Source organism: Peromyscus maniculatus, chromosome 8, assembly GCF_049852395.1.
Source record: "Peromyscus maniculatus bairdii isolate BWxNUB_F1_BW_parent chromosome 8, HU_Pman_BW_mat_3.1, whole genome shotgun sequence".
In the NCBI taxonomy this organism is placed as follows: domain Eukaryota; kingdom Metazoa; phylum Chordata; class Mammalia; order Rodentia; family Cricetidae; genus Peromyscus; species Peromyscus maniculatus.
Window position 1 is genome coordinate 109458145 of NC_134859.1, and position 26856 is coordinate 109485000.

At 44.4% G+C, this 26856-nt stretch overlaps 2 protein-coding genes across 4 annotated transcripts in view; both read right to left on the reverse strand.

Moving 5' to 3' along the window:
* Wdr45b (WD repeat domain 45B) lies at positions 1–22054 on the reverse strand. Its single transcript, XM_006987628.4, has 10 exons — positions 21752–22054; positions 18087–18161; positions 14342–14443; positions 12306–12393; positions 10653–10747; positions 8975–9165; positions 3316–3401; positions 2393–2494; positions 1575–1696; positions 1–1247 (listed from the first exon to the last, which is right to left on the reverse strand). The coding sequence occupies exons 1-10, from the start codon at positions 21816–21818 to the stop codon at positions 1141–1143; spliced, it is 1035 nt and encodes a 344-aa protein (XP_006987690.1). The 5' UTR covers positions 21819–22054; the 3' UTR covers positions 1–1140.
* A 3377-nt stretch (positions 22055–25431) lies between these two features.
* Positions 25432–26856, reverse strand: part of Rab40b (RAB40B, member RAS oncogene family) — a 63413-nt gene continuing 61988 nt past the window's right edge. For all 3 annotated transcript variants that reach the window (XM_076543966.1, XM_006987627.4, XM_042283225.2), the window contains one exon: positions 25432–26613. In XM_076543966.1, coding sequence (XP_076400081.1) covers positions 26342–26613 — 272 coding nt within the window. In that variant the 3' untranslated portion in view covers positions 25432–26341. The remainder of the gene's footprint in view (positions 26614–26856) is intronic.

The window sequence follows — 26856 nt, forward strand, 5'->3', positions numbered from 1 at the left end:
TAGAGTACAACAAAATTAGTCACTTTTATTTCAAAGAAACAGTACAAACAAGTGTGCAAAATTAAGTTTCATGATTAAATACACATAAGGTAACATGCATACTTGACATCAAATCCACAGTTAGCCGATTACAGGAGTGTGAAGGAACTGGCAGAACTGAGAACCTGCTGCTGAGCACAATTTAAATGTTTGCAACCTGAAATCAAAACCGCAAAACTGAGCTTCTTAGAAGATATGTAAAAAAATTAAACATACACCTCAAGTGGCACAGAAACATGGAACCTGTTGCCTGTGTCAGTACCAGGATGTGCCTGCCATCCCCAATATTAGTGTGTGTCCTGTGGATGTTGGGAGATGAGACAGGGTAGACACCACAGGCCAAGGCAATTCCCTCCACACAACTGGTAGCTACAGGCACATGGACACTGCACTGAGAAGGCCCCTAAGTTAAGTAATGCTTTCTTCTGGGAGTAATTTTAAAAGTCTATGTGTTACTTTGTTCCCTAAACGTAATGGGAAGTTCTGTTTTAACCCAAACTAAACCAGGAGACCCTGCCTCCCTTGCAGCCTGAGGACTGTGCCTCAAGTGGGTGCCACAAGCATTCTGCTCTCTGGCAGGTCTGGGATGTGACTCACTCTAATGACCCAACAATGTCAGAACACTCCATAGTGTGTGCTCTGAACAGTGCTCCTCATGTGTGGTAGGAGGTACTCTACCGGATAAGCTGCTAGTATTACCCTATTGGAATTATCTAGGATGTGAGCCCTGACACACTCATTCCTACAAGCTTCCACTGACTCATGCTTGGACAGTCAGTCCCCAAGGACTGCAGGGAGCCTGCTGGCATGAAGGTATGGTGGTGCCACTAATGCTAACATCACAGTTGAACTAAAGGGTAGTGGCCAGCAAGGGCACAAGATGCCCAGAGCCACAGAGTATCTGCAGAACCGTGAGGATGATTCCTTTTGATATGGGAATGAGAAGCCTTGCTCAGGAAGGCAGACAACCATGTATGGCTTCGAGACCAAGGTCCTCGAGGGAATCCTTGAGCCCCTCACCCACAGGCCTGGGGCACTGGCACCAGCCCCAGGAATCCACAGGGCGTTGGGTGGTGGCATCAGCTGCACTCACAGGCAGAGTCACAGCTTGTCATCGGTCATCTCCAGGAACTGTGCACACACGTCCCGGACACACTCGCCCTTGGGACTGAACAGGAACTTGTAGTAGCTGCCATCTGCACAAATAGCTGGGAGAGGAGACCACATCAATACATGATTGTTACCTCCCACAATCAAAATCAAATAAGCCTCAAGAATCCTGAGTACAGCTAGCCAAGAGTTAAAGCCTGCCAGGTACATGCCCATCCAATGAGGGTTGGCTACAGGAAAGTAGTCTGAGGTCATCTTCAGATCTGCCCTTAAAGCATTCCTGGGGACCTGGAAAGGTACTAATAGCATCCTGAAAGCTGAAGGCTTTGAGTAGGACCCACCCCAGCCACAGGAGGAGGGAAAGGAACTTTGCGAGTTGGTCCAGCCCAGAGCACATGCTGAGGCCTCCCACACAGACCACTTACCAATGACTGCATTGGGCTCTGTCCCAAAGGCACAGATGCATGGAGAGCCTGATGGAACCTGAAACTTGGAGAAGCTCCACTTGGAGCTGAAGTATTTTGGAAGGAAACTGGCTGATGCCAAACTGTAGGGACAAAAAGAAAAGAGAGGCTTTATATTCACTAAGATAATGACACAGTTACTGGCTTAATTCCAGAGTGCTGCTGAAAATTCTAAAATTCTTTTACAGTTTAGGACGGCTTTCATTTTTAATTAATTTTATTTTATGTGTATGGGTGCTTTGCCTGCACATATGTCTGTGCACCACATGGATGCCTGGTGCCCAGAGGCCAGAAGAGGCATCAGATCCCCTGGGCCTGGAGTTACAGACAACTGTAAACTGCCATGTGGGTGCTGAGAGTTGAACCAGGGCACCCTGGAGGAGCAGCCAGTGCTCCTGAGGAACCACCTCTCCAGCCCTGGACTGAGTGATCTCATTTCTTACATAAAAATTCATGGTTTTGTACTAAGACAGCACGGCTCTCAGCACAGGAAGGGGCACAGGGCTCTCACGGCATCAGATTAACCCGCTAAGAGCATGGCAACATTCAGGAGCCAACCTGCCCAGAACCAAGTGTCAAAGAACTTGACAATAATGGGGACTTGGGAGTGGGACAGTTAGTGCAGAATCAATCTACATTCAGTTTTGAATCCCACACACAGCAAATTAATGAGATATGAAAGAGCTCAACCTAAATTAACATTAGATTTGTCCTTGTAGGAAACACAGGGGATCCTCTAATTTTGGGCTGTTCCCTACCACAACACTTCTAAAACCCACCTAGACTGTTTATTCCTTTTTGGATCTTCAGCTGCAAAAATGTGCACAGTGCCATGATCACTGGACACACAGATGAGAGAAGCGTCCTGATTGAAGTTGATGCTGCAGAGAAATCAGACAGGGCTTGGGTCTGTGCAGATACAGAGGACCAGGGAGATCCAACTCTCTTGCCCTCGACACACACAATGCACTAGCCCACACCCCAGCTCTCAGCACTGCTGTATCAAAAGCAGTGACTGTAAGCATCCCCCATGGAACCAGGATCCAAGCCAAAAGTCCAGGGAACAATCTGTCCACCAGTGCCCAGTAGGTACAACTGCTGATGCCTGTGTGCCAGTGAAGGGTGTGGGGTTTCCTCCGACGACCAGTTTCAGGAGGTTCAGGTGAGAAAGGCATACATCGCCCTGAGGAGGTGACTACCAAGTATGCTGCAGCACAAAATGGCCACATGCATTCTGTACTGACAGCAGACATGCAGGAGTGTGCTGCACCCAAGGGCCAGGGTACACAGGTTCATCTCCCAAATTTGGCTCAATACCCAAAGGCCAGGGGTGGCCAGGGTGATGCCAGGCTCTTGCTGTAGCCATGGTATGAAATCCTGCCTGGCTGGGCTTTAGCACTACATACATTGTGGGACCTTACAGATAATTACAGATAAATCAGCAAGGCCTCTACCATAAAATGGGAAGTAAGTACCACAGGGAAGTAAGCTGGAATAGAGGGGAGATGGGAAGAATCTGGCAAACATATCCATGCTGCAACAGGAGAGGGAAGGCCCACAATGTTCCATCTTTGTGGACATTTTCCATAATAAAAAGTGAAATCAGTAATCCAAAGAGCTCAAACCCACTAACCCAACAGCTCAGCCATACCCTCCCACCTGTGCTATGGCCCTGGTTTTACCACTCCCAACATGTCCTTACCAATAGATATTAGCTGCTTGAGATCCTCTTCGTAGTTCCTGGATTAAATGCCCTGATGAAGTATCAAATATTCTTATAAGGGTCCCCTTTGAAAAACAGTGAAGTGTTTCATTATCAACAATTTATAACTCATTAGTCTGAAACGATTTATATTAACACCCATTGGCCCCCAAACCCCTTGCTTGACTCACCCACATCACCTAAAATTCAGCATGTCTCTTGTCTGCTAACTCAGGCACAGCATGGGAGGAGTCACAAGACCATTTCCCTGCCTGCTGCAGTTCCTCACTCAAAGAACTGTTACTTGCTAGAGCAGTGTCACTTCCGACAGGCATCAAGAAGAGGATCAGATATTCCTCCTCTCAGGAAATGAGGCAGTAGAGAATAAAAGGAGAACATCAACACCAACTGCATTAACCTCCCTGAGGAAGAATGTGCTCAAAAGACTCCAAACGTTTCCTTAAAAGTAAAACATGAATGGTCACAGTTTTTGTGGACAATGACCTGGCGACCTCTGTACTATAATAAACCCATCTCCCAGCCCCACTCCTGGAGATGCAGCAGGTTCCTGTGCAGAACAAGGAGGAAGACTCCCCTGCTCTCAGCTGACTGAACTGCCAGATAGTGTCCTAAACAAACCTGAAATGCACTTGATCCATCTAACCAATCAAACACTGCTCAGTCCTAACAATGGCAAGGCTGGGCTGGGCGGTGGTGGCGCACGCCTTTAATCCCATCACTCAGGAGCCAGGCGATCTCTGTGAGTTCGAGGGCAGACTGGTCTACAGAGAGAGATCCAGGACAGGCACCAAAACTACACAGAGAAACCTTGTCTTGGAAAAAACAAAAACAAAAACAAAAACCAATGGCAAGGCTGTAAGAACCAATTCTGACAAGATGACATTGGAGCAAATTTTGGGGAAGAAAACATTAATTATTGAGGAATCCAGTGTCATAGCAGTATTCATTAAAATTAACTTGTTAAAATAAGCAAACAAAGCTAGGTGGAGCCTTTAATCCCAGCATTCAGGAGGCAGAGGCAGGGGAATCTCTGTGAGTTTGAGGCCAGCCTGGTCTCCAAAGTGAGTTCCAGGAAAGGCACAAAGCTACATAGAGAAACCCTGTCTCAAAATAAATAAATAAATAAATAAATAAATAAATAAATAAATAAACAAACAAACAAAACCAGGTGGTAGTGCACTGCTTTTAATAGCAATACTTGGAAGGCAGAGGCAGATAGATTTCTGAGTTTGAGGCCAGCCTGGTTTATAGAGGGAGCCCTTGCCTCAGAACAAAAACCTCAAACAACAATCACCTCCCCCGCCCCACACCCAGAATCCAGAGCAACAACAAAACTCTTGTAGTTATTAGTTTGTCTTTTTTATTTTTATTTTTTGGATAGATTCTCACTGCAAAGGATGGCCCTAGTTGGCCCTGAGGCCATGCTCCTGCTTCAACTTCCAAATACCAGCATTACAGATGTAAGCCATTAAGCCTGGCTATAGTTAATAGTTTTATAAGTATTACATTAAATGAGTGACAGAATGGAATATAAAAAGATTTGTAGGGCCGGGCGGTGGTGGCGCACGCCTTTAATCCCAGCACTCGGGAGGCAGAGCCAGGCGGATCTCTGTGAGTTCGAGGCCAGCCTGGGCTACCAAGTGAGTTCCAGGAAAGGCGCAAAGCTACACATAGAAACCCTGTCTCGAAAAATCAAAAAAAAAAAAAAAAAAAGATTTGTAATTGGCAAAATGAAACAGCCTAACATTGGGTAAAATTGCTTTTACATAAGAGCATATTTTATATCAAATAGGTGAATATCTCATGCATTTACTGAATACTTGAGTTTTTGTTTTGTTTTGTTTTTTGAGACAAGGTTTAACAGTTCTGGCTGTCCCTGAACTCATTTTGACCAGGCCTGCCTCAAACTCACAGAAATCCACCTCTCTCTCAAGTGCTCGAATTAAAGGTGTGCACCACCACTACTGGGTTGTACTTACTGAATATTTGTATCCATAAAAAGGTTGGAGCAGGGAACAATGGCATAGTAGACATCAAGTTCACTGCTTGCCAGCATTATACTTAGTAAGATTCTTTCTCAAAATCAAAATAAAACAAAACACTCCCCCAAACTACTGAGTTCTAGGTAAGTTTAGGCTACATAATGAGTTCCAGAAAAGTGTGGAATACACAGTCACACCTTGTCTTAACAAAATAAACATTGGCAGCATGGTTTAGTGTGGAATATCTGTTGTTTTTCCTGGTAGGTAGCTGTGGCTTGCTACTGTCTGTCACCCACCATTACAAGAAAGATACCCTATCACTTAAATTAGGAGGCACAGCAGGCAGATCTTTGTGAGTACGATGACAGCCTGGTGTACAGAGTGAGTTCTAGGATAGCCAAGGCTATACAGGAAAACCCTGTTTCAAAAAACAAACAACAAAAAAACAAGCCTGTCTTAAAAAATCAAATTAAAACAAACAAACAAACAAATAATTAAACCAAAATTTTGCAGGGTGTAAGGTGCATACCTTTAATCCCAGCACTTGGGAGGCAGAGGCAGGAGGATTTCTGTGAGTTTGAGGCCAGTCTGGTCTACAGAACGAGTTTCAGGTCACTCAGGGTTGTTACATAGAGAAACCCTGGCTCAAAAAGAAAGAAGAGAGAGAGAGGGGGGGGGGGGGAGGACAATACCAAAATCAAAGTCAAGTTTGTAATGAATATGTAGTTTTATTATCACTATAAAGCTGGTAAGAAAATCTAAGTCAAATCATCCTAAGTTGGCTCTGGGGTTCAGAAGTGGTAGGACACTTGCCTAGTGTGCAAAAGGCCTGAGTTTTATCTAACCCACACTGGTGAAAACAAAGGGGAAAAGAGCACGTATGTCCTACATTTCTAATGGGATTCTAATGTGTGTGTATTCATGTATGTGAGGGTGTCTACAACTGTATATACACAATTAGAAGCCAAAGATAAAAGTTAGGTACCTGTCTCTATTGCCCCCAACCTTATTCTCTCACTGAACCTGGGACTTGGCTACAAGGACTGGCAGCAAGCCCCAACACGGGGCTGGGGAGATGCCTCAGTCAGTGAAGTGCTCACTGTCCAAGCATCAGGACCATCCAAAATCCATTTTAAAAAGCCAGGAATGGCACACATCTGTAATCTCAACACCAGGGATGTAGACACAGAGGGATCACTAGGGTTCATTGATTGGTCAGCATAGCTTACTTGGTAAGTTCCAGGCCAGTAACAGACCATCTCAAAAACAAGGTTATTTAAAGAACACCTAAAGTTGACCTCTAGTCTCCACACATGCATGTGCATACAATCACCTGCATATACATGAATAAGGTGCAGGAAGTTGAAAATGGAGAATCTAAGGGTAAAAGGATTTGAAAAAAATCCTTTGCCAGATGAGTCCATCCTACCTACACCAGCTTTAATTAATTAATTAATTAATTAATTATTTTAAAAGACAGGCTCTTATACATACCAGACTGGCCAAGAATAGATTCTCTTACTTCTACCTCCTAAGTACTAAAATTACAGGTATGCATCATTATGTCTCACCTTTTTTGTTTTGAGACAGGGTCTCACTATGTAGTTCTCACTGGCTGGCCTGGAACTCACTATGTAGACCAGACTATCCTCAAACTCACAGAGATTCACCAAGTGCTGATATTAATGCATGTGTTACCACCATACCAGGCTTTTTTTTTTTTTTAAATGAGATGACATCTCACTGTGTAGCCCAGGCTAGCTTATAACTTTTTATAATCTTACTGGTTCAGCCTTTCAAATGAGTGATGAGAAATAATGGTGTTTGTAAACTTGTATGCTTGGCATTTTTCTTCTGTCTTTTTTAATATTTGTTTGTTTTGAGACATGGTCTCACTATGTAACCCTGACTGGCCTGAAGCTTGCTATACAGACCAGGCTGACCTTAAGCTGCTGCTTCATCTTTTATTTTGTTGTTGTTGTTGTTTGTTGTTTGAGACAGGGTCCCTCTGTGTAGCCCTGGCTGTCCTCTGCCTCCCAAGTGCTGGGATTAAAGGTGTGCACCACCACTGCCTGGCAACCGTCAGCTTCTGAAAATCCATGTGCCTCTGCCTCCCAGAGGCAGGAGTACCACTATAGCTAATGTAGTTCTGGAGAGCATATTCAGGGATTTATATATGATTAGGCAAGCATTCTACCAAATGAGCTACATCCTCAGCTGAGAAAATCCCATTTTTAAAGTTATATAAAACTGTACTTGTCTAGTCAGCCTGTAATCCCAGCATTTAGGAGTCTGGGGCAGAAGAATCACAAATTCTGGGCCACTGTGGGCTGTCTATAGTTTCTGAACTTCACTCTGGTAACCAGGACAGGAAGAAGCAGGACTTGCTTACTCTCTGCTTTATGTCCACATGCACACTGACCACTGCTATCTTTCACCAACAGCTCAGGCAACAACTAGGCAGGATAGAGCATAGCTGTGACCTGTTCTCCCAGGAGGCTGAATCCACTAACTGATACACCACTGGCTTGTGGGCTCACTCTAATTAATGATACTGGGCTTATTGTCCTAAGTAGAAACCATATTAAAAAGATACTAATTTTCAGAGGCCTGTGCAATGGTCAGCAGATAAAGGTACTTGCAGCACAAACCTGGCAGCCAGAGTTCAATGCCTGGGACCCACACAAATAAAGAAAGAGAACCAACTCCACAAAGCTGCCCCCCATCCCGCCATGCCACACATACTCAAATAATCTAAAAGTAGATATAAATTTTTGGTTTTCACTTAAGACAAAATAAAGGATAACATGGTTCTGGGGTTTTGAATAAGCAATGCTCCCCCATAGGCTCAAATATTTCAACACATAGCCACCAGTTATTGTTACTGTTTGAGGAGATTATAGAATCTCTAGGAGATAGACCCTTGCTGGAGGAAGGCTTTAAAAATTCATGCCTGCCAGAGGTGGTGGCACACACCTTTAATCCCAGCACTCGAGGCAGAGGCAGGTGGATCTCTGTGAGTTCAAGGTCAGACTAGTCTACAAAGCAAGTTGAGTTCCAGGAAAGGCACAAAGCCTGTCCCAAAAAACAAAACAAAACAAAACAAACAAACAAACAAGAAAAAAAAAAAAAAGAAAATTCATTGCCTACCCTCATTTACAGTTCGTTCTCTCTGTGATCTCTCAGCTTCCTGGTCTAGCTGTCTGCTGCCATGCCTCTCCTGTAATTATGGATTCCCCCTCTGGAACTGTTAAGTCAAAACAAACTCTTCCATGGTTGCTTTTGGCCATGGTGTTTTATCACAGCAACAAATAACTAATACAATGGTCAATATACCAAATTTTAAGATATGGCAATGCAGTGAGGAGATATTCTTAGGCAGGTTCGAAAGACACCTGAAGTGTCATCAGACAACCAAGACGTAAGATATGCTCTGAAGCCCTAAGTGGCCTTGAATTTAATAGCCTCTCTGTCTCAGCCTTCTGAGGGCTGGTATTACAGACATGTGCCATCACACTCAGGTCAGCATTCTATCTTTATCGTATTTCAACAACAAATTAGGCTTGTAAAGAACAGGAAATAAAGCAACGTGTGAAGGCCTGGCCTAGATCCCTTTCCATAACTGGACCAGACTGGCATGGATGGCTTGCACTCACTTTTTCAGATGCGGTTGCAATTCTTGTTCCCTGCAGGTTGAGAGCAATACAGCTCAGGACACCCTCATGTGCAGGAATGTCCACTGGTGGCTTCTCTGTGCTGGCCAGGTCCACAAGCTGTACGTGGCCGGTGTGAGTACCGGGGAAGGCGAGAAGGGAGTTGTTACTGTTGGGACACAGGACACAGAGGCCTATGCAGAGACAGAGAAAACTGGTTGGGAGATGACACTGGCCAAAGCCTGTTTCCTCACAACCCAAACCTACTTCCTGCCTTCAAGTCTGCAGTCACAAGTTAACTATTTGTGTATTTATCTCAGAATCACAGTCACTGGAAAGAATATCAGGGCTGATAAAGCTGCTGCCCATGACACCTGCTTATAACAGGAAACATTTGCTGAGCAATTTACTACTGAACACATTTATCAGGTGTCTGTCTTCCATAATGCCAGCTACTGAGAATACAATAAAAAAATTACAAAATTTAAGAACTACTCCATTAGCAATAACACAAAAACCCTCAAATACTTAGGAGTCAATCTAGAAACAGATGTACCACACTATGCAGAGACCCAGACACACTTTCCAAGGCCATGGATGGAAAAGCCAACTTTGCCTGTATAACTCATCCACAGCCTTCAAAAGACACAGCTAAAACCTCAGCACACAAGCTGACAGGGAGAGTTATGAGGTAGAAGAAAGGTCCTAAAAGACCAAAAAATTGTATAACGTAAGACTGGAAGATTCATGTTACATAATTTTAAGATTAACTTTAAAGTTCTAGCAATAATGGCAGAATGGTACGGGCATATGGATCACCGGAAAAGAATGGAGAGTCCAAAAGAGACTTGATTCTTACTGATCAAAACAAAAGGAACCAAAGTAATGTAACAGAAAACAAAACCAAAAACAAAAAGCCTGTATCAAAAACAATGGTCCTCAGCAGGGTGTGGTGGAGCATAGCATCTGTAAAATCCCAGCACTCAGGAGGCTGAGGCAGGAGGAGTGTTGAGTTGGAAGCCAGCCTAGGCTACGAGACCCTGTCTCAATAAACAAAAGTATTCAGAGAGTTAGACATGTACATCCTGGCTGGTGTGTCAGCTACTCTGGAAGCCGAGTCAGGAGCACCTGAAGTTCAAAACTGGCCTGAGCAACCAAGCAAGACTTCATTCAAAAGAAAAAAGGAAAGAGGAAAGAGAAAAAATGAAAGAAAAGAGAAAAATGAAGAGAAATATGGGGGGTGAGTAATGTAATTTATAGCACAACGTAATTGAAGGGGAAAAAATTACAATTTTTGTGACAGTATGAGGGTGACAATCGAATACACAAGTCAGTCATAAACAGTCTACTCCAAAGAAAAGACGAAAAGGCCAGAGCTCAGTGGCTCCCAGTGTGGTTAGCTGGTGGCTCAAAACTGCTGGCGAGGCAGGTAACAGAGAAAGAACCCCCCAGACTGTGGTAAGGTACAGCTTCAGAATTCTCATCCAAGATGCTAAGGGAGCTCAGGCTGGCAGGGAGGCAAAGGCTAACACTCTTTCAGAGTGTCTGAGTATGCACAGGACAGACCCACCACAGTTCCACTACTTAGATCAGGACCCACTTGGGGTCAGGGCACCCAGGCCTCATCTTTATCCCCACATGGACCAACTTCCCATGGCTGCTCTTCCTCTCCAGCTCTCACCTTTAGGGTTATAGCAGGTTTCAAAGACGTGCAACTGATGGGGATTGTGTGTGAATGTAAACACCTTAATCATGGAATCCAAAACCACCACAATTCTGGAAAGAAAAATGCAATCAGAGTTCCTCTCCTCAAAAGTAAAATAAGCATTTTGTGATTTCTGTTCCTATTTTGAAACTCAGCAACACAGGAAGTACCTCATACAAAAAGGACTGGGCTTTTATTGTTTTTTGTTTTGTTTTGTTTTGTGATCAGGGTCTCATTTTGTAGCTCAGCTAGCTTCAGCCTCAAATTTGAAGTAGTCCTCTTGCTTCTGATTCCTGAGTGCTGGATTGTGAATGTATACCAACACACCTGCTTTGTTTTGTTTTTTTGAGATAGGGTCTCACATAGCCCAAACTGGCCTTGACCTTGTTATGTACTGGAGGGTGACCTTGAACTCATTATCCTCTTGCCTTCATTTCCCAAATGTTGGTATTATCGGTGTGTACCATTACTCCTGTTAGAAACAGGTCCCAGTGTGGCTGAGAAGACAAAAGCATAATGGCTGAGCACAGCTGAGTGGGCCCATCACCTTTCAGAGGTCAGTCTCAGAGAAACTAGTGAGCTTAGAGAAACATCATGACCAGACATCTCAACTAGAGCATTAGCACAGTGAGACGTATCACAGAATTACACTCTCATACTCTTAAAACATTTCTATAATTAAGGAAATTGTGCCAGGAGTAGTCGAACATGCCTAAGAAAGTCTTTCCCGTCACTTAGGAAGCTAAGGCAGAATAGCAAGACTTTAGGGCCAATTTGGGCTACCTAGTAAAACCCTGACTCAACAAACTAAAACAAGAACAGAATAAAACACCACCTAAAAAGTTTTCAAGTAGAAGATTATTAGTTTGGGTCAAGTATTTGCGTTATTAAGGCCTCTAAGCACTGCCCTAACAAACCTAAGAATGATGCCCTAGGAACAGCTCCTATATATACTCAACTTTCTGAGTAGTTTTTTTTCTCAACAGGGAAGTCGTTTTTTTTTTTTTCCCATTGGTTTTTAAAGACAGGGTTTCTCTGTGTAGATTTGGTGCCTGTCCTGGATCTCGCTCTGTAGACCAGGCTGGCCTTGAACTCACAGAGATCCACCTGGCTCTGCCTTCCAAGTGCTGGGATTAAAGGCGTGCATCACCACTGCCCGGCTATACAGGGAAATCTTATGAATATGATGATACATAAATCACATCCAATTAAAACCCATGTAATGAAGCTCTTCTTTCTCTTGGTCAACAAGCCAACAGGCAGAGCTCTGTAAGGCAATGCTGGGCAGGGCCTGCTACTCTCAGCAGGTGAGAGTCAATGGCAAGATCAGCTTCCAAATTCTCCTCTACTGTCAACATGGGAACACCCAGTAAAATGTAGCAATTGACAATGCTTCACATGCAGACCTGGAGACATCCCCATGCCTACCCAGAACATCCCTTTGAAGAATCTAGAAGCCAATCAAATTTCTAGCCTTCCTCAGGGCAGAAAAACAAAAACCAAAAGAGCCCTTCTGCTATGGGTCACAAGGTATAGTTACTGACATTTTAATACATTGTTCCACAGAAAATCATTGCATCTGGTCTTAAAGAAATCAAACTTCACTTAGAAGAGTAACATCAAACCCACCTATCTCTCCGCAACTTGACAGCCTTGACCTCTGTGGAGAACTCTATCTCGATGACTGTCTTCTTCTTCAGGTCATCCCAGATCATCACTGAAACACCAGAAGAGTGCATGTGGTGTCACAGGTAGCCCACAGTGCCAAACTGTAGATAGCACCTGACCCATGACGCCACACATGCCCAGAAGACATACCTAGCACTGGTGGGGTACAGCCAGGCTTATAAGGCTGGGTGGAGCTTACCCCCAGAACCCTCTCTACTCACTTGCACCCCATCCCTATACAACAGACACAAGCACAACCAAGATCTTAGGAAACCAATCTGTCTTACATTCAAGCACAGTGTCACCTCTTTGAGCTAAAAAGCAAGTCTCACTATAGTTACTAAGTGTTTAAACGCTGAGAGAAGCCTGCTTCAAAAATGAAAACTGGGGCTGAAGAGATGGCTTGTTGGTTAAGAGTGCTTTCTGCTCTTCTAGTGAACTCGAGTTCAGCACCGAGCACCCATGTCTGGCAGCTCACAATCACTTACAACTTCAGTTCCAGGGAATCCAATGTCTTTTCTGGCTTCCTCTGGCACCCACAAACATGTGGTGTACACTCAAACACACATGACAGATTTTTTTTTTTAAATGGGCTGGGAATATAGCTTATTGTTGAATAATGTCTAGTATGCCTTTCGAGGCCTTAGGTCCAGTTCCTACCACCATAAACAAAAGGGGAGAGTAGAGGACCAAGTGGGAGAAGGAATGGCAGGTGGCAAAGAGAAGGCTCAGTAGGTAAAGGTTTTTGCACTAAGTCTGGTAACCTGTGTTCAATACCTGGAATCCACATGGTGGAAAGAGAACCAATTTCTGAAACTTCTCTCTTCCCCACCCCATGCATAAATAATAATTTAAAAAACCTTTAAAAGTAACTATAGGCCAGGTGATGGTGGCGCACGCCTTTAGTCCCAGCACTTGGGAGGCAGAGACAGGCGGATCTCTGTGAGTTTGAGGCCAGCCTGGGCTACAGAGCGAGTTCCAGGAAAGGTGCAAAGTTCCAGAGAAACTCTGTCTCAAAAAAAAAAAAAGGACAGATAGCTGGGAATATAAAACTTAGGTTCATTTCATAGTAGCACAAAGAAAAGGGAAGGACAAGATTCTAAAACAAAGGCATAACTGCAGGGCTAACCTGACCCGAGTGCTAACTCTTATTTCCCAAGTTCACAGACCTCTACTGAGAACAGTAAGCCTGGGACCCAGAGTCACCTCTGCCTTTGTACATGGCCCCATTTCATTCTTTTTGGGTACTTGATAATAGAACCAAGGACTCAAGACACCCCTGAGGTACCCTCCTACCCTCACAATCCTGCATCATGCCTGAGCTATTCCAATTCTCCACCAGACACTAGCTACCCTCCCAATACACCCTCAACTGACACTTTGTCTCCACCGTTCCCAAGGTATGTCCTGCTCCCTTTTCAAGCAACCTTCCATCTTCCCTGTGCTTTTCCCTTCTTTCTAGGTCTTTTTCTCAAGCTTTCTTCCTTCAGATAAGATCAGTTACGTTCACTTCCTCCTTCTAACAAAGGCTAAATTAAGCTCAACTAAGGGTGTGATGTCTACAGTGAAAAGCTCTCCACCCCTCATTTTAGGAGGGCCATATCTGTAATTTCCTCCAACATATATAACAACATGTTCACACCAATACTATAACCCATGCACCCACAGCCAGCCTGGCTCCTTGTTCTATGTGCACAATGAGTTAATGTCTCTGAGCCTACAGCTTTCAGGAGGTAAAAAACCTTCCCTAGACTCTGCTTTACCCTGAATCATGACTTACACCATACCAACCTACAGGTGAAGTACTTCCCACCCATCAACATTTGACATCCAGCCTTCCCATCCATCTACTTTCTAGAAACTTCTTTCCCAGTGATTTTCAACACCTCAGAGGACTACTAGAGAGTCTCTCATGTGGTTACAGACATAGGATGTTTTACAAAGTTCAGGATACCACTATATACATGACAAAGTTTTTAAAGATAGGACTACTGTACCTTTGTTGGGAGGATATTTCGGCTTTTTTCCACCACCAACTAAAGCTAAATAGTTACAGCGAAATAACATTTCCACATGGCCAACTCCTCCTTCTAAAAATTCTGAAATGATAATTTAAAAAGGATAATTTAGTAAGTTAAAATATTTAACAAATAGAAAAAAGTGAAAACCTACAACACTCAGCATTCCACTATTTAATTTAATTATTTACTGATTTTTGAGTCAAGGTCTCACTATGGTAGCCATGGCTTTTAAACCTCACTTAAAACTTAGAGATCTGCCTGCCTCTGCCTTCTGAGTGCTAAGATTAAACACATGTACCACCATATCTGACCTAGCTGGCATTTCATTCTTACACTATTTTAAGTGTATAACTGCTTTGCCTGTATCTGTGTACCATGTGTGTGCCTAATGCCCGAAGAGGCTAGAAGAGGACATAGAAACCCTGGAACTGGTATTGTGAGCTGCCATGTGGTGCTGAGAATCAATATTAGGTCCTCTGGAAGAATAGCAAGTATTTTTTTTTGTTGTTGTTATTGTTGTTGTTTTTTCGAGATGGGGTTTCTCTGTGTAGCTTTGGAGCCTTTCCTGGAACTCACTCTGTAGCCCAGGCTAGCCTTGAACTCACAAAGATCTGCCAGCCTCTGCCTTCTGAGTGCACCACCACACCCAGCTCCCACATTCGTATTTTTGTTGTTGTTGTTGTTTTTCAGACGGGTTTCTCTGTGTAGCTTTGCGCCTTTCCTGGAACTCGCTTTAGAGACCAGGCTGGCCTCGAACTCAGAGATCCGCCTGCCTCTGCCTCCCAAGTGCTGGGATTAAAGGCATGCGCCACCACTGCCCAAATTCGTATTTTAAGATGCAACAAGACCTATAGATGAAGAAGCAAGCAGTTGTGGTATATACCTGTAACCCCAGTACTTAGGAGGCTAAGGCAGGAGGATTAAGAACACAAGATGGCTCAGTTGGTAAAGAGTTTGCCATGCAAAGCCTGACAATCTGAGTTTGAGCTCCAGAACCTATATAAATGCAGGAGAGAACAGAATCCACAAAACTCTCCTGACTTCAAATGTGCACCATGGCATGCAGGCATGCAAAAAAGGAGCACAAAGCTAGCTTGTACTATATACAAAGACTGTCTAAAAGTAAATAAACAAATTCAAGTATACTTAGTGACTTCATGTGTGGGGTGTTTGTGTACATGAGAATTATTTCAGCCATCGGTGGTACTAAGTGTGTGATGCTCAGGGCGTACCCAGGGCTAGATAAAGCTCAGGGGAGCACCTGCTTTGTATGCTCAAGGCCCTGGGTGGAAAGGAAGGAAGGGAGGGAGGGAGGGAGGCAGGGAAGAAGGGAGGAAGGATGGATTGGTCACAAATGATATATATGATACAACATACCATATAACAGTGACATTATTGTTGAATAATGTCATCATCACAGTGATCTTATCTTTAGTTTTGATGTCTGTATAGCTAGTCTTATGTCAACTTGACACAATAGAGTAATCTGAGAGGAGGGAACCTCAATTAAGAAAATGCCTCCCTAAGATTTAGCCTTAAGCTGGCCTGTAGAGCATTTTCTTAATTAGTGAGGGATTGATGAGAAAGGTCCAGCCCATTGTTGGGGGGCCAGCATCCTTGGGTTGATGGTCCTGAATTCTCTAAGAAAGCAGGCTGACCAAACCATGGGGATTAAACCAGTAAGCAGCAATTCTCCATGGCTTCTGTATCAGTTCCTGCCTTCAGATTCCTGGCCTGTTGAGTTTCTGCCTTGGTTTCTCTCAATGAATGGTTCCTTGGGATATGTAAGCCGAATAAACCCTTCCCTCTCCAAGCTGCTCTTGTTATGGTGTTTCATCATAAGAATAGAAGACAGGGCCGGGCGTTGGTGGGGCACGCCTTTAATCCCAGCACTCGGGAGGCAGAGCCAGGCGGATCTCTGTGAGTTCGAGGCCAGCCTGGGCTACCAAGTGAGCTCCAGGAAAGGCGCAAAGCTACACAGAGAAACCCTGTCTCGAAAATAAATAAATAAATAAATGCCAGGCGCTGGTGGCACACACCTTTAATTCCAGCACTCGGGAGGCAGAGCCAGGTGGATCTCTGTGATTTCGAGGCCAGCCTGGTCTACAGAGCGAGATCCAGGAAAGGCGCAAAGCTACACAGAGGAACCCTGTCTCGAAAAACCAAAAAAAAAAAAAAAAAAAGAAGAATAATAGAAGACAGTGTCTGTTTTTTGTTTGCTTGCTTGTTTTTAAATTGAGACAGGATCTCACTATGTAGACCAGGCTGGCCTCAAACTCAGATCTGCCTACTTCTGCCTCCAGAGTACTGGGATTAAAAGCTTGCACCACCATAACCAGCTTGGTACTTTATTAGACAGGGCCTCACTTTATAGCTGGGACTCAAAATTCTTCTACCTCAGCCTCCAGAGCACTGGAATTACAGATATGTGTGACTTCAGCTGGACAATAACTTCCGTTTACAAAGCTAAGATAGTTCTGTAATCAGAAAATTTAAAATCCAACTTTGGGGAGAAATGGATATTATTGTTAATTTTCAATGGTTTATCTGAAATTTGTTCACTTATTGCTAGTGCTTTACTATCCCAGCAGGTAAAGACCAGGAACTGTCAAATGTTTAAGAAAAAATAGATAGGCCAGGCGGTGGTGGCGCACACCTTTAATCCCAGCACTCGGGAGGCAGAACCAGGTGGATCTCTGTGAGTTCGAGGCTAGCCTGGTCTACACAGTGAGATCCAGGACAGGCACCAAAACTATGCAGAGAAACCCTGTCTCGAAAAACCTAAAAAAAAAAAAGAAAAAAGAAAAAGAAAAGTAAAAAGAAAGAAAGAAAAGATATATAGGAAGAGAAACGATGCTGAAAAAACCTCTACTTATAAAAAACTAATCATAAATATGAAAAGCACAATTATTTTATTTATCTGTACAATTTCTGGTTGCAGCTTTTGAAAATTTCTATTTTATGAAAACACAGATTAAGGAGCTTAGCAGTTAAGAATACTGGCTGCTCTAGCCAAGGACCCAGCTGCAATTGCTAGTACTTCCTAAGTGTTAAGATCAGAATGTCAGGGTTACAGATATGTGCCATTATACCCAACTATTAAAATACTTTGTAAGTGCTGGACATTTGAAGAGTTTAAGAGTCCCATACACTGGAATTAAACCCATGATCTTATTTCTCTAGTTTTACATTCATCAAGAAAAGTGTGAAAAGTACCCTGCATTAAATATACTTTGTTCTTCCATCCAGAGGTAGCAGGGGCTGAAGATGTGTAGAGGAAGAGAAGCATAATAATTCATTAAAGATTGCAGCTTGGGCTGGCGGCGGCGGCGGCGGCGGCGGCGGCGGCGGCGGCGGCGGCGGCGGCGGCGGCGGCGGTGGTGGTGGTGGTGCACGCCTTTAATCCCAGCACTCAGGAGGCAGAGGCAGGCGGATCCTCTGTGAGTTCAAGGCCAGCCTGGGCTACAGAGTGAGTTCCAGGAAAGGCATAAAGCTACATAGAGAAACCCTGTCTCAAAGGGGAAAAAAAAAAAAAGAATGCAGCTTGGCCACACTTGTCCCCTAATACAGCCAGCACAAGGAACGCCTGTAAAGACACATGTCTGCCCCAGTTTACAAAGGGCCAAACTCTGCTTGCTTGTTTCTCAGTTAAGGCCCTTTCTCTAGACTGAGGTGAGGGCTAATAAGGGAGAAACCCAGGAAATGACCATCATTCCCTTACCTTGTTTCTCTTTTTCTTTGAGTGGATCGGTGTTATAGACTCGGAATCCATTTTCCATCCCACACGCAAAACATCCTAAAGCAAGAAACATGAAAGAGACATATTAATCCCCATGACAGTTGCTAGCAGAAGGGGTCCAGGGAAGCCTCTATTACATGTTCAAATCATATATGCTGTGTACTAAGCCACAGCTACTTCAGAAGCATCATTTCCTGGGATGTACTTTGGATTGCCATTTAACATGCAGTTTCCTCAGTATGGGGCCCTTCTCTGCATTCCTGTGGACCAGGTTTCTGCTTAAACATTGGGCATACTACCTCTCACTAATGCCAGACTCTCACCAGACTCCCCTTCTAGAACACAGTGCTTGAGTGCTGTGTCAGGTATACTCTTAGGGGATTGTGCAGTGTATTAGGAGACAGGATGGGGGTCATGGAGGCTGCTCTTTTCTACCTCCAGAGAGACCTCTTAGAAGGCAGTACTGAGTGAGGTCTCCCATGACTTCATTCTTACCCATGAATTGTTCAGACTCCTCAAACTGCTGTCACAGCCACAAGCAGTGACTGACTTAGGACATCTCAGTCACTATCTCCAAATCACATACTCAGATTGTCAAGGTCCAAATAAAAGGTACTGCTAGGAACTGAAAAAGCACCCAGGTCTCAAGTTTTTTGTTTTTTTGTTTTCAATTTAATGTTGCAAGGCTTGGTTCCTCGAAGCAGCTGTATAATGTGTAATGGATTTAAAGGAATACAAAGGTCCTCTGAGGTGCCATCCTCCCAGCTCTGGTTCACCTCTTCATCTTTAGAGACAGAGAAAGACACCTGCTGCCTGTGTCTGGTCTCCACATAAATGTGCTTATAGGGGCACCCACACCCCCCTCATACACACATACAAAGTGTTTTGTAAACCTAGCAAGAGCAGCCAGTCACAACACTTGGGAAGCAGAGGCAGGAGGATCTCTGAGTTTGAGGCCAGACTGGTCTACAGAGTTCCAGGACAGCCAGGGCTACACAGAGAAACCCTGTCTCAAAAAACAAACAAGCAAGCAAGCAAACAAAAGCAAAAAAAGCCCAACCAAACACAAACCCAAAACAATGACAAAAAAACAAAGCAGCAAATGATACCAAAAGTAGGCTAGGTGGCAGTGATGCACGCCTTTAATTCCAGCACTCGGGAAGCAGAGCCAAGCGGATCTCTGTAAGTTCGAGTTCGAGGCCAGCCTGGTCTACAGAGTTAAGATCCAGGACAGGCACCAAAACTACACGGGGGTGGGGGGGGATCTATAAACCATACCAAATTACGATTGAATCAACTGCTTGATGTGAGTTCATACTGTAAGTCTTAACTCTAACCAAAAACTTTGATATTAAAGTCTATTTCTTTTTCAGACAGAGTCTCATATATCCCAAGATAACCTTGGAACTTTGGATCCTCCTGCCTCCACTTCCCCAGTGCTGAGATAACAGGACTGTACCACTACTCCCAGTTAAGGGAAGTACTAGCTTAGAACAAACCCATGACCTCATGAAAGCTAGGTATTCACTCCATTAACTGAGCTACATTCCTGTGAAAGGTCTGAGTAAGAATGGCCCCCATGCCAGGCGGTGGTGGCGCACGCCTTTGATCCCAGTACTTGGGAGCCAGAAGCAGGTGGATCTCTGTAAGTTTGAGGCCAGCCTGGTCTACAGAGAGAGTTCCAAGACAGGTTCCAAAACTATACAGAGAAACCGTCTTGAAAAACAAAAACAAAAAACAAACAAAAAGAATGGCCCCCATTAGTTCATATATCTGAATGTTTGCTGCCCAGTTGGCGAAACTGTTTCGGAAGGATTTGGAGATATGGACTTGTTGGAAAAGTGTGTCACTGGGGCAGGGTTTGAGGTTCCAAAAGCTTAGACCATTCCCAGTCTGTCTGCTTCTTGCTTGTGGATCTCAGCTCTCAGCTACTGCTCCAGTGCCATGCCTGACTGCCCACTATCAAGTTCCCTGCCATGATGGTCATGTACTCCAACCCTCTGAAACAGTAAGTTCCCAATAAACTCTTAGATAAGTTGTTTTGGTCATGGTGTCTCATCAGGGCAACAGAAAAGTAACTAAGACAATTTGCCAGCTCAAAAGCTATTTTCTTCTTTTCTTTGGTTTTTGGAGACAAGGTTTATCTGTGTAGCCCCAGCTGTCTTGGAACTCACTCTATAGACCAAGCTAGCTTGAAACCCAAGAAGAGATTTGCCTGCTTCTACCTCCCAAGTGCTGGGGTCAAAGGCTTGCACCACCACACCTGGCTAAAAGCTAATTTCTTAAGGAACTGTATAATTATTAATTCTGTAAAAAGTTTGATTACCAAAATTTATTCAAAAAATTACCAATTTTTTCCTGTTGTTAAAAATTCAGAATGTTCAGCCAGATGATGCTCACCGTACATTTCACCCCTAACATGTTAATACTAACTGTGCACAAGGGGACTAACACTGCAAATCATCAGGTTAGTAATTCCATGCTGCTCAAGGCCACCACACTTGAGTCGAACTGCCAATGTCTTCAAAGGTCAATATTAATTTTGCCCATCTCCAATTTAAAGGAAAGCTTTCTACACCTGTCACAGGATGTACACATTTTCTACGCCCTAGCTTGGTTTTACTTTAGAAATGTTATAGCTATCCTACAGGTTTGGATTATATTGAATGCATCCTTCAATCCTCCTAGCACATGAACTCCAAGTAAATATATACAGATGAGATACACAATAGTACTATCTGCTTAAAATTATTTATTTTTTGTACCAAAGAACCTCAAAATAAATTATTTAAAATTATCTTGAGAGGGACACTGTGAGTATGGTGTATGAAAAAGGAGTATCAGCATAGTTTAAGGCCAGCCACTGTCTACATAGTGAAACTCTCAAAAAACAAAACAGCCAGGTATGATGGTGAACATATTTAAGGAGGTATAGGGAGGCGGATCTCTGTGAGTTCCAGGACAGCCAGGGTTACATAGAGAAACCGTGTCTCGAAAAAACAAGAAAAAAAAAAATATTGAAAGGGGAACTTGGTATCAGAGGCAGGGGATACAATCTCCACCAAGAGGGGTTCCCGCCCACATCTTGGATCACAGCAAGCAGTGGCAAGAACATCTTCCCCAAGATCCCAAACTCAAAGGGCAGTTCCCGGAAAGGCAAATCACGTAAGTCCTTTAATTCCGCTGAACAGAAGAAAATACTAGAGGGGAGAGCGAGGTGTCTTGCTGGGATCCGCATCGAGGCGAGAACCTACACCTTGGCGAAGGTGCCAGAGCACAGGAACCATGACAAACTGCCTCTCCGTGACGACACACGATGGCAACGTAAGCGCTTAAGACCCTTACGCGGGGCAGTAAGCCTGCGTGGTCTAGGCACCCAGTAAAAAGTGAGGTTGCTCGCACACAGCGGCAGCGCGCCCGCGGGGGGACCTCGCCACGTTATGGTTGCTCTGGCTGGAGAAGCAGGGGTTGGGGGTGTCTCCATACAAGGTTCGGAGAGCTCCTGCCACAGAGTAAGTCTGAGGTCGCAGGGTGTAACCGAGGTCTCCCATTAGGGTCCGGGGCCCTGCAGTAAGAAGCGACAGCGTCGGGTCGGGGTCTCCCGGAAGGGTTGGGGTTTTGCCACAGAGCTGGGCCCGGAGTCTCACCATGGTCCTGGTTGAAGCCGGCATACAGCAGCCCGTTGCCGTGGGGGTTACATGGCAGGAGGTTCATGGCGCCGTTGCGGGGTCCGTCTCTCCTCAGGACCGCATACCGCTCAAAACCAGACGATCTATCCGGTCGCGCGGCGCTAGGGCCGCCGCGGCCGGAAGCGAGGGTCCTAGGGGCTTGCGTCGTGCGTGTGTCGTCAGTGCATGCGTCGTCAGTGCGCGCGGACCTGTTGGTGCGCTTGCGCACAACCAGCTAGCCAAAGACGTCCGACCCTGGGAAGTTGGTGGCGGGGGAATGCCAAGCTCGTCCGTAAGGGGCGGGGCTGGACAGATCAGAGGAGGAGCTGCGGAGGGAGGGAGGTGCTAAGGCACTCACAGCAGGGCGGGACTGACAGGATCCAGGACTTGCCACCGAGCAGACCGCGTCCGACACGCCTGCGCACAACCCACAGTTTCCCCGAATCCGGAGCCACGATTCCACGGAACACACGTTCCACCAGAAGCGGCCTCCTTGTAATGGCACCTGCGTTTTTCAGCGGACAACCCCCGCTCCACCGAGAAACAGACTATCCGCTGTGTCTTTCTGGGCTCTCCAGCAGTCTGACACGTTTTTCCACAAACACAAATTCCCCAAGAGACATCTCCTAACTCCAAGAGCCTCATAGGCCACGACCCCATAGGAAAGTCGTCCCCACCGGCACTTAACCTCGGGGGACTGTTAGTTGGGGTGCCTGGTCACAGAGGTTTGGACTCCAGTTAGACCAGAGTCAAACTGAATAGCTATGGAAGCTGGTGCTTCTGTTCTATTCATTCTCTGGTTCCCTTCTTTCTCACTGGCCCTCCCTAACTTTACTATTCTTTCTCCCTAGTGAAGACATATAGCATCTTGGAAGCAGAGAGCCGACATGCGGGAGTCCTGTCCTTGAAATTCTGGCCTCCAGAACTTCAGAACTATGAGAATCATATTTCTATTATTTATAAACTACCCCGTCTTGATAATTTTTGTGGCACTTCTTCAAATGACCCAAGATATTCTCATCCTCCTCTCTGCCCCACCCAACAACCTAGGAAGGAAGTGAGTTGCACAGGGAGAGCTTGTCAGCCCCCTTCCCACCTTGCAGCCTGATTTCAGTTACCTCACTACAAGCAGCTTTGATTTTGCTTATGAAACCCACATTTAATTTGATAAAGCTTTTTTTTTTCCAGCAAAGTAAACCTGGAATCTCCAAGTGTTTGCAAAAACAAACATCATGGCACCTATAATGCCCTTATTTTGTCTACATATTTTTTAAAGACTTATTTTATTTATTTATTTATTTATTTATCTCTCTCTCTCTCTCTCTCTCTCTCTCTCTCTCTCTCTCTCTCTCTCTCTCTCTCTGTGTGTGTGTGTGTGTGTGTGTGTGTGTGTGTGTGTGTGTGTGTGCGTGCCTTATGGGTGAGAGTAACCTCGGAGGCCAGAAGAGGAAGTTGGATCCCCTGGAGCTGGAGTTACAGGTGGTTTTAAGCCACCAGATGCGGATGCTGAGAACCAAATTCAGGCCCTGGAAGAGTAGCAGGTGCTCTTAACTACTGAGCAATCTCTCTAGCCCAGGTGCCTAAATAATATCAGGTAAAAAACACAAAGCTTTCTGGGTAGGAAATTTTCTGCTTAACAGTCATTTTCACAGGGCATCTGAAGACATACTTTTGTGTGATATATTTTGAATCTCAGTTTTTGAAGAGAAGCTCACAAACCTTAAAGTGTGTGCCCTCGCTCAGACTTTCCAGTGAGTGCCACGGGGGAAAAGTGACAAAGGTTCACAGGGTTTAAAATATATTTCAGTTATACTTCCCTTTTTTGTTTCTTTATTTTTTTATTTTTGGTTTTTTTGGGGGGGTATTTCAAGACAGGTTTTCTCTGTGTAGTTTTGGTGCCTGTCCTGGATCTCGCTCTGTAGACCAGGCTGGCCTCGAACTTACAGAGATCTGCCTGGCTCTGCCTCCCAAGTGCTGGGATTAAAGGCATGCACCACCAACGCCTGGCTATTTTTGTTTTTTTTTTGAGACAGGGTTTCTCTATGTAGTCTTGGCTTTCCTGGAACTCACTCTGTAGACCAGGCTGGCCTTGAACTCACAGAGATCCGCCTGGCTCTGCCTCCCGAGTGCTGGGATTAAAGGCGTGCGCAGAGGTTATACTCTCTGTGTATTCACCACCAAAGCATGAATACTTTTACTTCATAGTCTCTGTTCGGTAACTTTCATTCTACAGAAATGTAATTTGATTTGCTGTAGTACTTGCTGGTTCCATTACTTTATCAGGTTGCTATAATAAACTGTCACAGACTTGGTATAAAAAATGTATCAATTCTACAACATTCCTGGAAGGCAGAGGTCCAAAATCAAAGTGCAAGGAGGGCTGTATTCACTCTCAAAGGTCCTGGGGAAGAACTCTTCCTGCCTCTTCCAGTTACCACTGACTTCCTGTGGAAGGCCAAGACTTCTAGGTAGCCTGTATATTCCATAAAAATCAGGTTTCCAAAAGGCTTCAGGTCACAGGAACTTAGAAAAAAAAGGTTTGGACATGGTGTTTTATGCTTCTGATGTACTCAGGAAGCTGAGGCAGAAGAAGCTGTGTGGCCTAGCTTAGCCAGGGATCCATCCCACACAGCCCACCATCCATCCCATCAGCACTGAAGGGAAGAGGGAAAGACACTTAGAGAACTTTCTTTAATTGACCTATACTTTCATCTCCCTGGTTAAGAACCTGAGAAAAAGATGCTAAGTCATGGCTGTCCATGACCTAGATGTTCTCTCCATCAGTGGCATAGCAAAAACAAACAAACAAACAAACAAACAAACAAAGGCCCTGGCAGGTTGTCCTCACAGGTTGGCCACTGTCAAGATGGCCTTATTCTTTCGGGTTCCACTGGCTATATACACTCACCTGTTTCTCTGTGGATATCTGTTCATTTCATCTCTACATAGCTGGACCCCCACCCTCCAGCTTCAAGCCTTCAGTGGCACAGAAGGCTGTGCTCCATCTTCTAAGGACATTGTTACTATGTATCTAGAGTCCTGTAAATTGTTAAATCTGTAAATCACTAACAAAAACTTAGAATATCTGAGCTTTATCTCGGTTCAGTTTTCCTGTTATATAATCCCTGGCTATGTCCTGCTTCCTAAGCAGCAGGACCAGAAAAGAGGCCGATACTTGAGCCTCTGTAGAGCCAGTAGGCTTTTGGCAAAGAGAGCAGCAAGGGTTTCATCTCTGGAGAAACGCCTAGTCACAGTTCTCTGCTCCCAATAAGGGACAATAAACCTCTGACATTTGCCAGGAGACACACGAGTGTTGTCTTTTAGTACTTTTACTTTATTTTGTTGAGAAATGGTCTCACTCTCTAACCTTGGAACTCACTCTGTAGTTCCAGGTTGGTCTAAACATCACAGCAATATTGCTCCACCCTCCCAAGAACTGGGGTGACAGACATTAGCCACTACACCCAGCACCGCTTCCTTTCTCTGCATTTCTTATCCGGGAAAGAAATCTTTCCCAAAGGTTATAAAGGACAAAAACTAAACTTTGTGGTAAGCATCATGAACCAAAACTACCCTTTTTGGCCACACCAAGCAAGGAGACAAGTGGAGAAAAGCGCTGTTACTTACCTAGATCTAGAAAGAGATATCATGACTCTGTAAAGAGAGGAACAAGTATCTACTTTATTGAGAAATATTTTCCTAAATAATACTGTTTTTACTTCATTCTTTACTGAAATACCTCTCTCCTTGCTAATCTGTTGAAACAATGCTGGTTATGTTCAACATAATTGGAGATATCTTTGGCATTTTCTTCCTGTAGCTTCATAACGTGTAGGACACTTTGTACAAAAAATGTAGGTTTACAGAAAAATATGAATATAGATTACTTATTAATCCCAAAATGTAGTAAATGACATAGCAAAAACTTTATCAAATCCATGTCCTACCCAAATGGGACAGATCTGTTATACACAATCTCTATGTGCAACTGCAGCATTTTTTTTATAAATTGGAACTTTGACATTAAAAAGAGGTTTATAAAAGGCCCCTCTTGTAATATCAGTGATGCTAGCCTATCTGATTATCATTGTTTCTGAAATTTCCTTGAATATGTATTCACTACACACATTTTATCAGCCATATAAAAGCAGTTACAGAAAAGTTGCACATGATAAAAGCAACATCCATAATTTCATATTATCAAGAGTAGGGCAGAATGTTAATTTTTTCCTTTGTACACACAAGTCTAGAACAAGAGCTTCATGCACATCCACACAGAAGTGTCAGTCACAGCACACTGGGCATTCGTACTACATCAGTGGCATAGGCATTCCAAATGAAGTAGCATCATTACTGTAAGAATGGAGAATATGTTTCTTGAGTCTAGAATGGTCTCTGTCCTCAGACTTTCCTAGAAAGCCAGCCCTCTTTTTACTTTTTAATTTTGAGGCAGGGTCTCACTAGTTGCCCAGGCTGGCCTTGGACGCAGGTGGGCCTTGAGCATGTGATCCTCCTGCTTCAGCCTCTTGAGTAGCTGGGATGATAGGCCTGTGCCACCAATTCTAGTTCCTAAGAAATTTTGCAGCTATTCCTGGTACAGTTTCTGGGTGGGCTCTGGGGTGGGCGGCTGGTCCTGGCTTTGCAGAAGCTGCTCCTCTTGTGGCTGGAGCTAGCAGTTAGGGAGTAGGAGCGGCCATGCATCATCCTGGTGTTCAGGCCATTGGCCATAGAGAATGACTTAAGGTGGCTTCTTAAGGCAACAGGAAGAGGAAGCTTGTCCACTAGGTGCACAGGTGTGCAGGACACCACAGCACGGCAACAGAGGTCCTGCAGACTCAGTACTTGTAAAAAGAAAAGAGAACCACTTACATTATGTTTTCCATGATTAGGGATATTTACCAGAGGAAGTCCCACATCTGATTGCCTCCCTCCGGGAACTGAGAACCTCTACTGTGAGGCTGTGTCACTGGTGAATGTAGCAAACCCTGTTCTGCTGCCACCTCTGCCCATGTACAGATCACACAAAAATCTTCTCATGAGCTTTCTTCCACAGCTGTAATAATTACTTCTTTCAAATACATTTG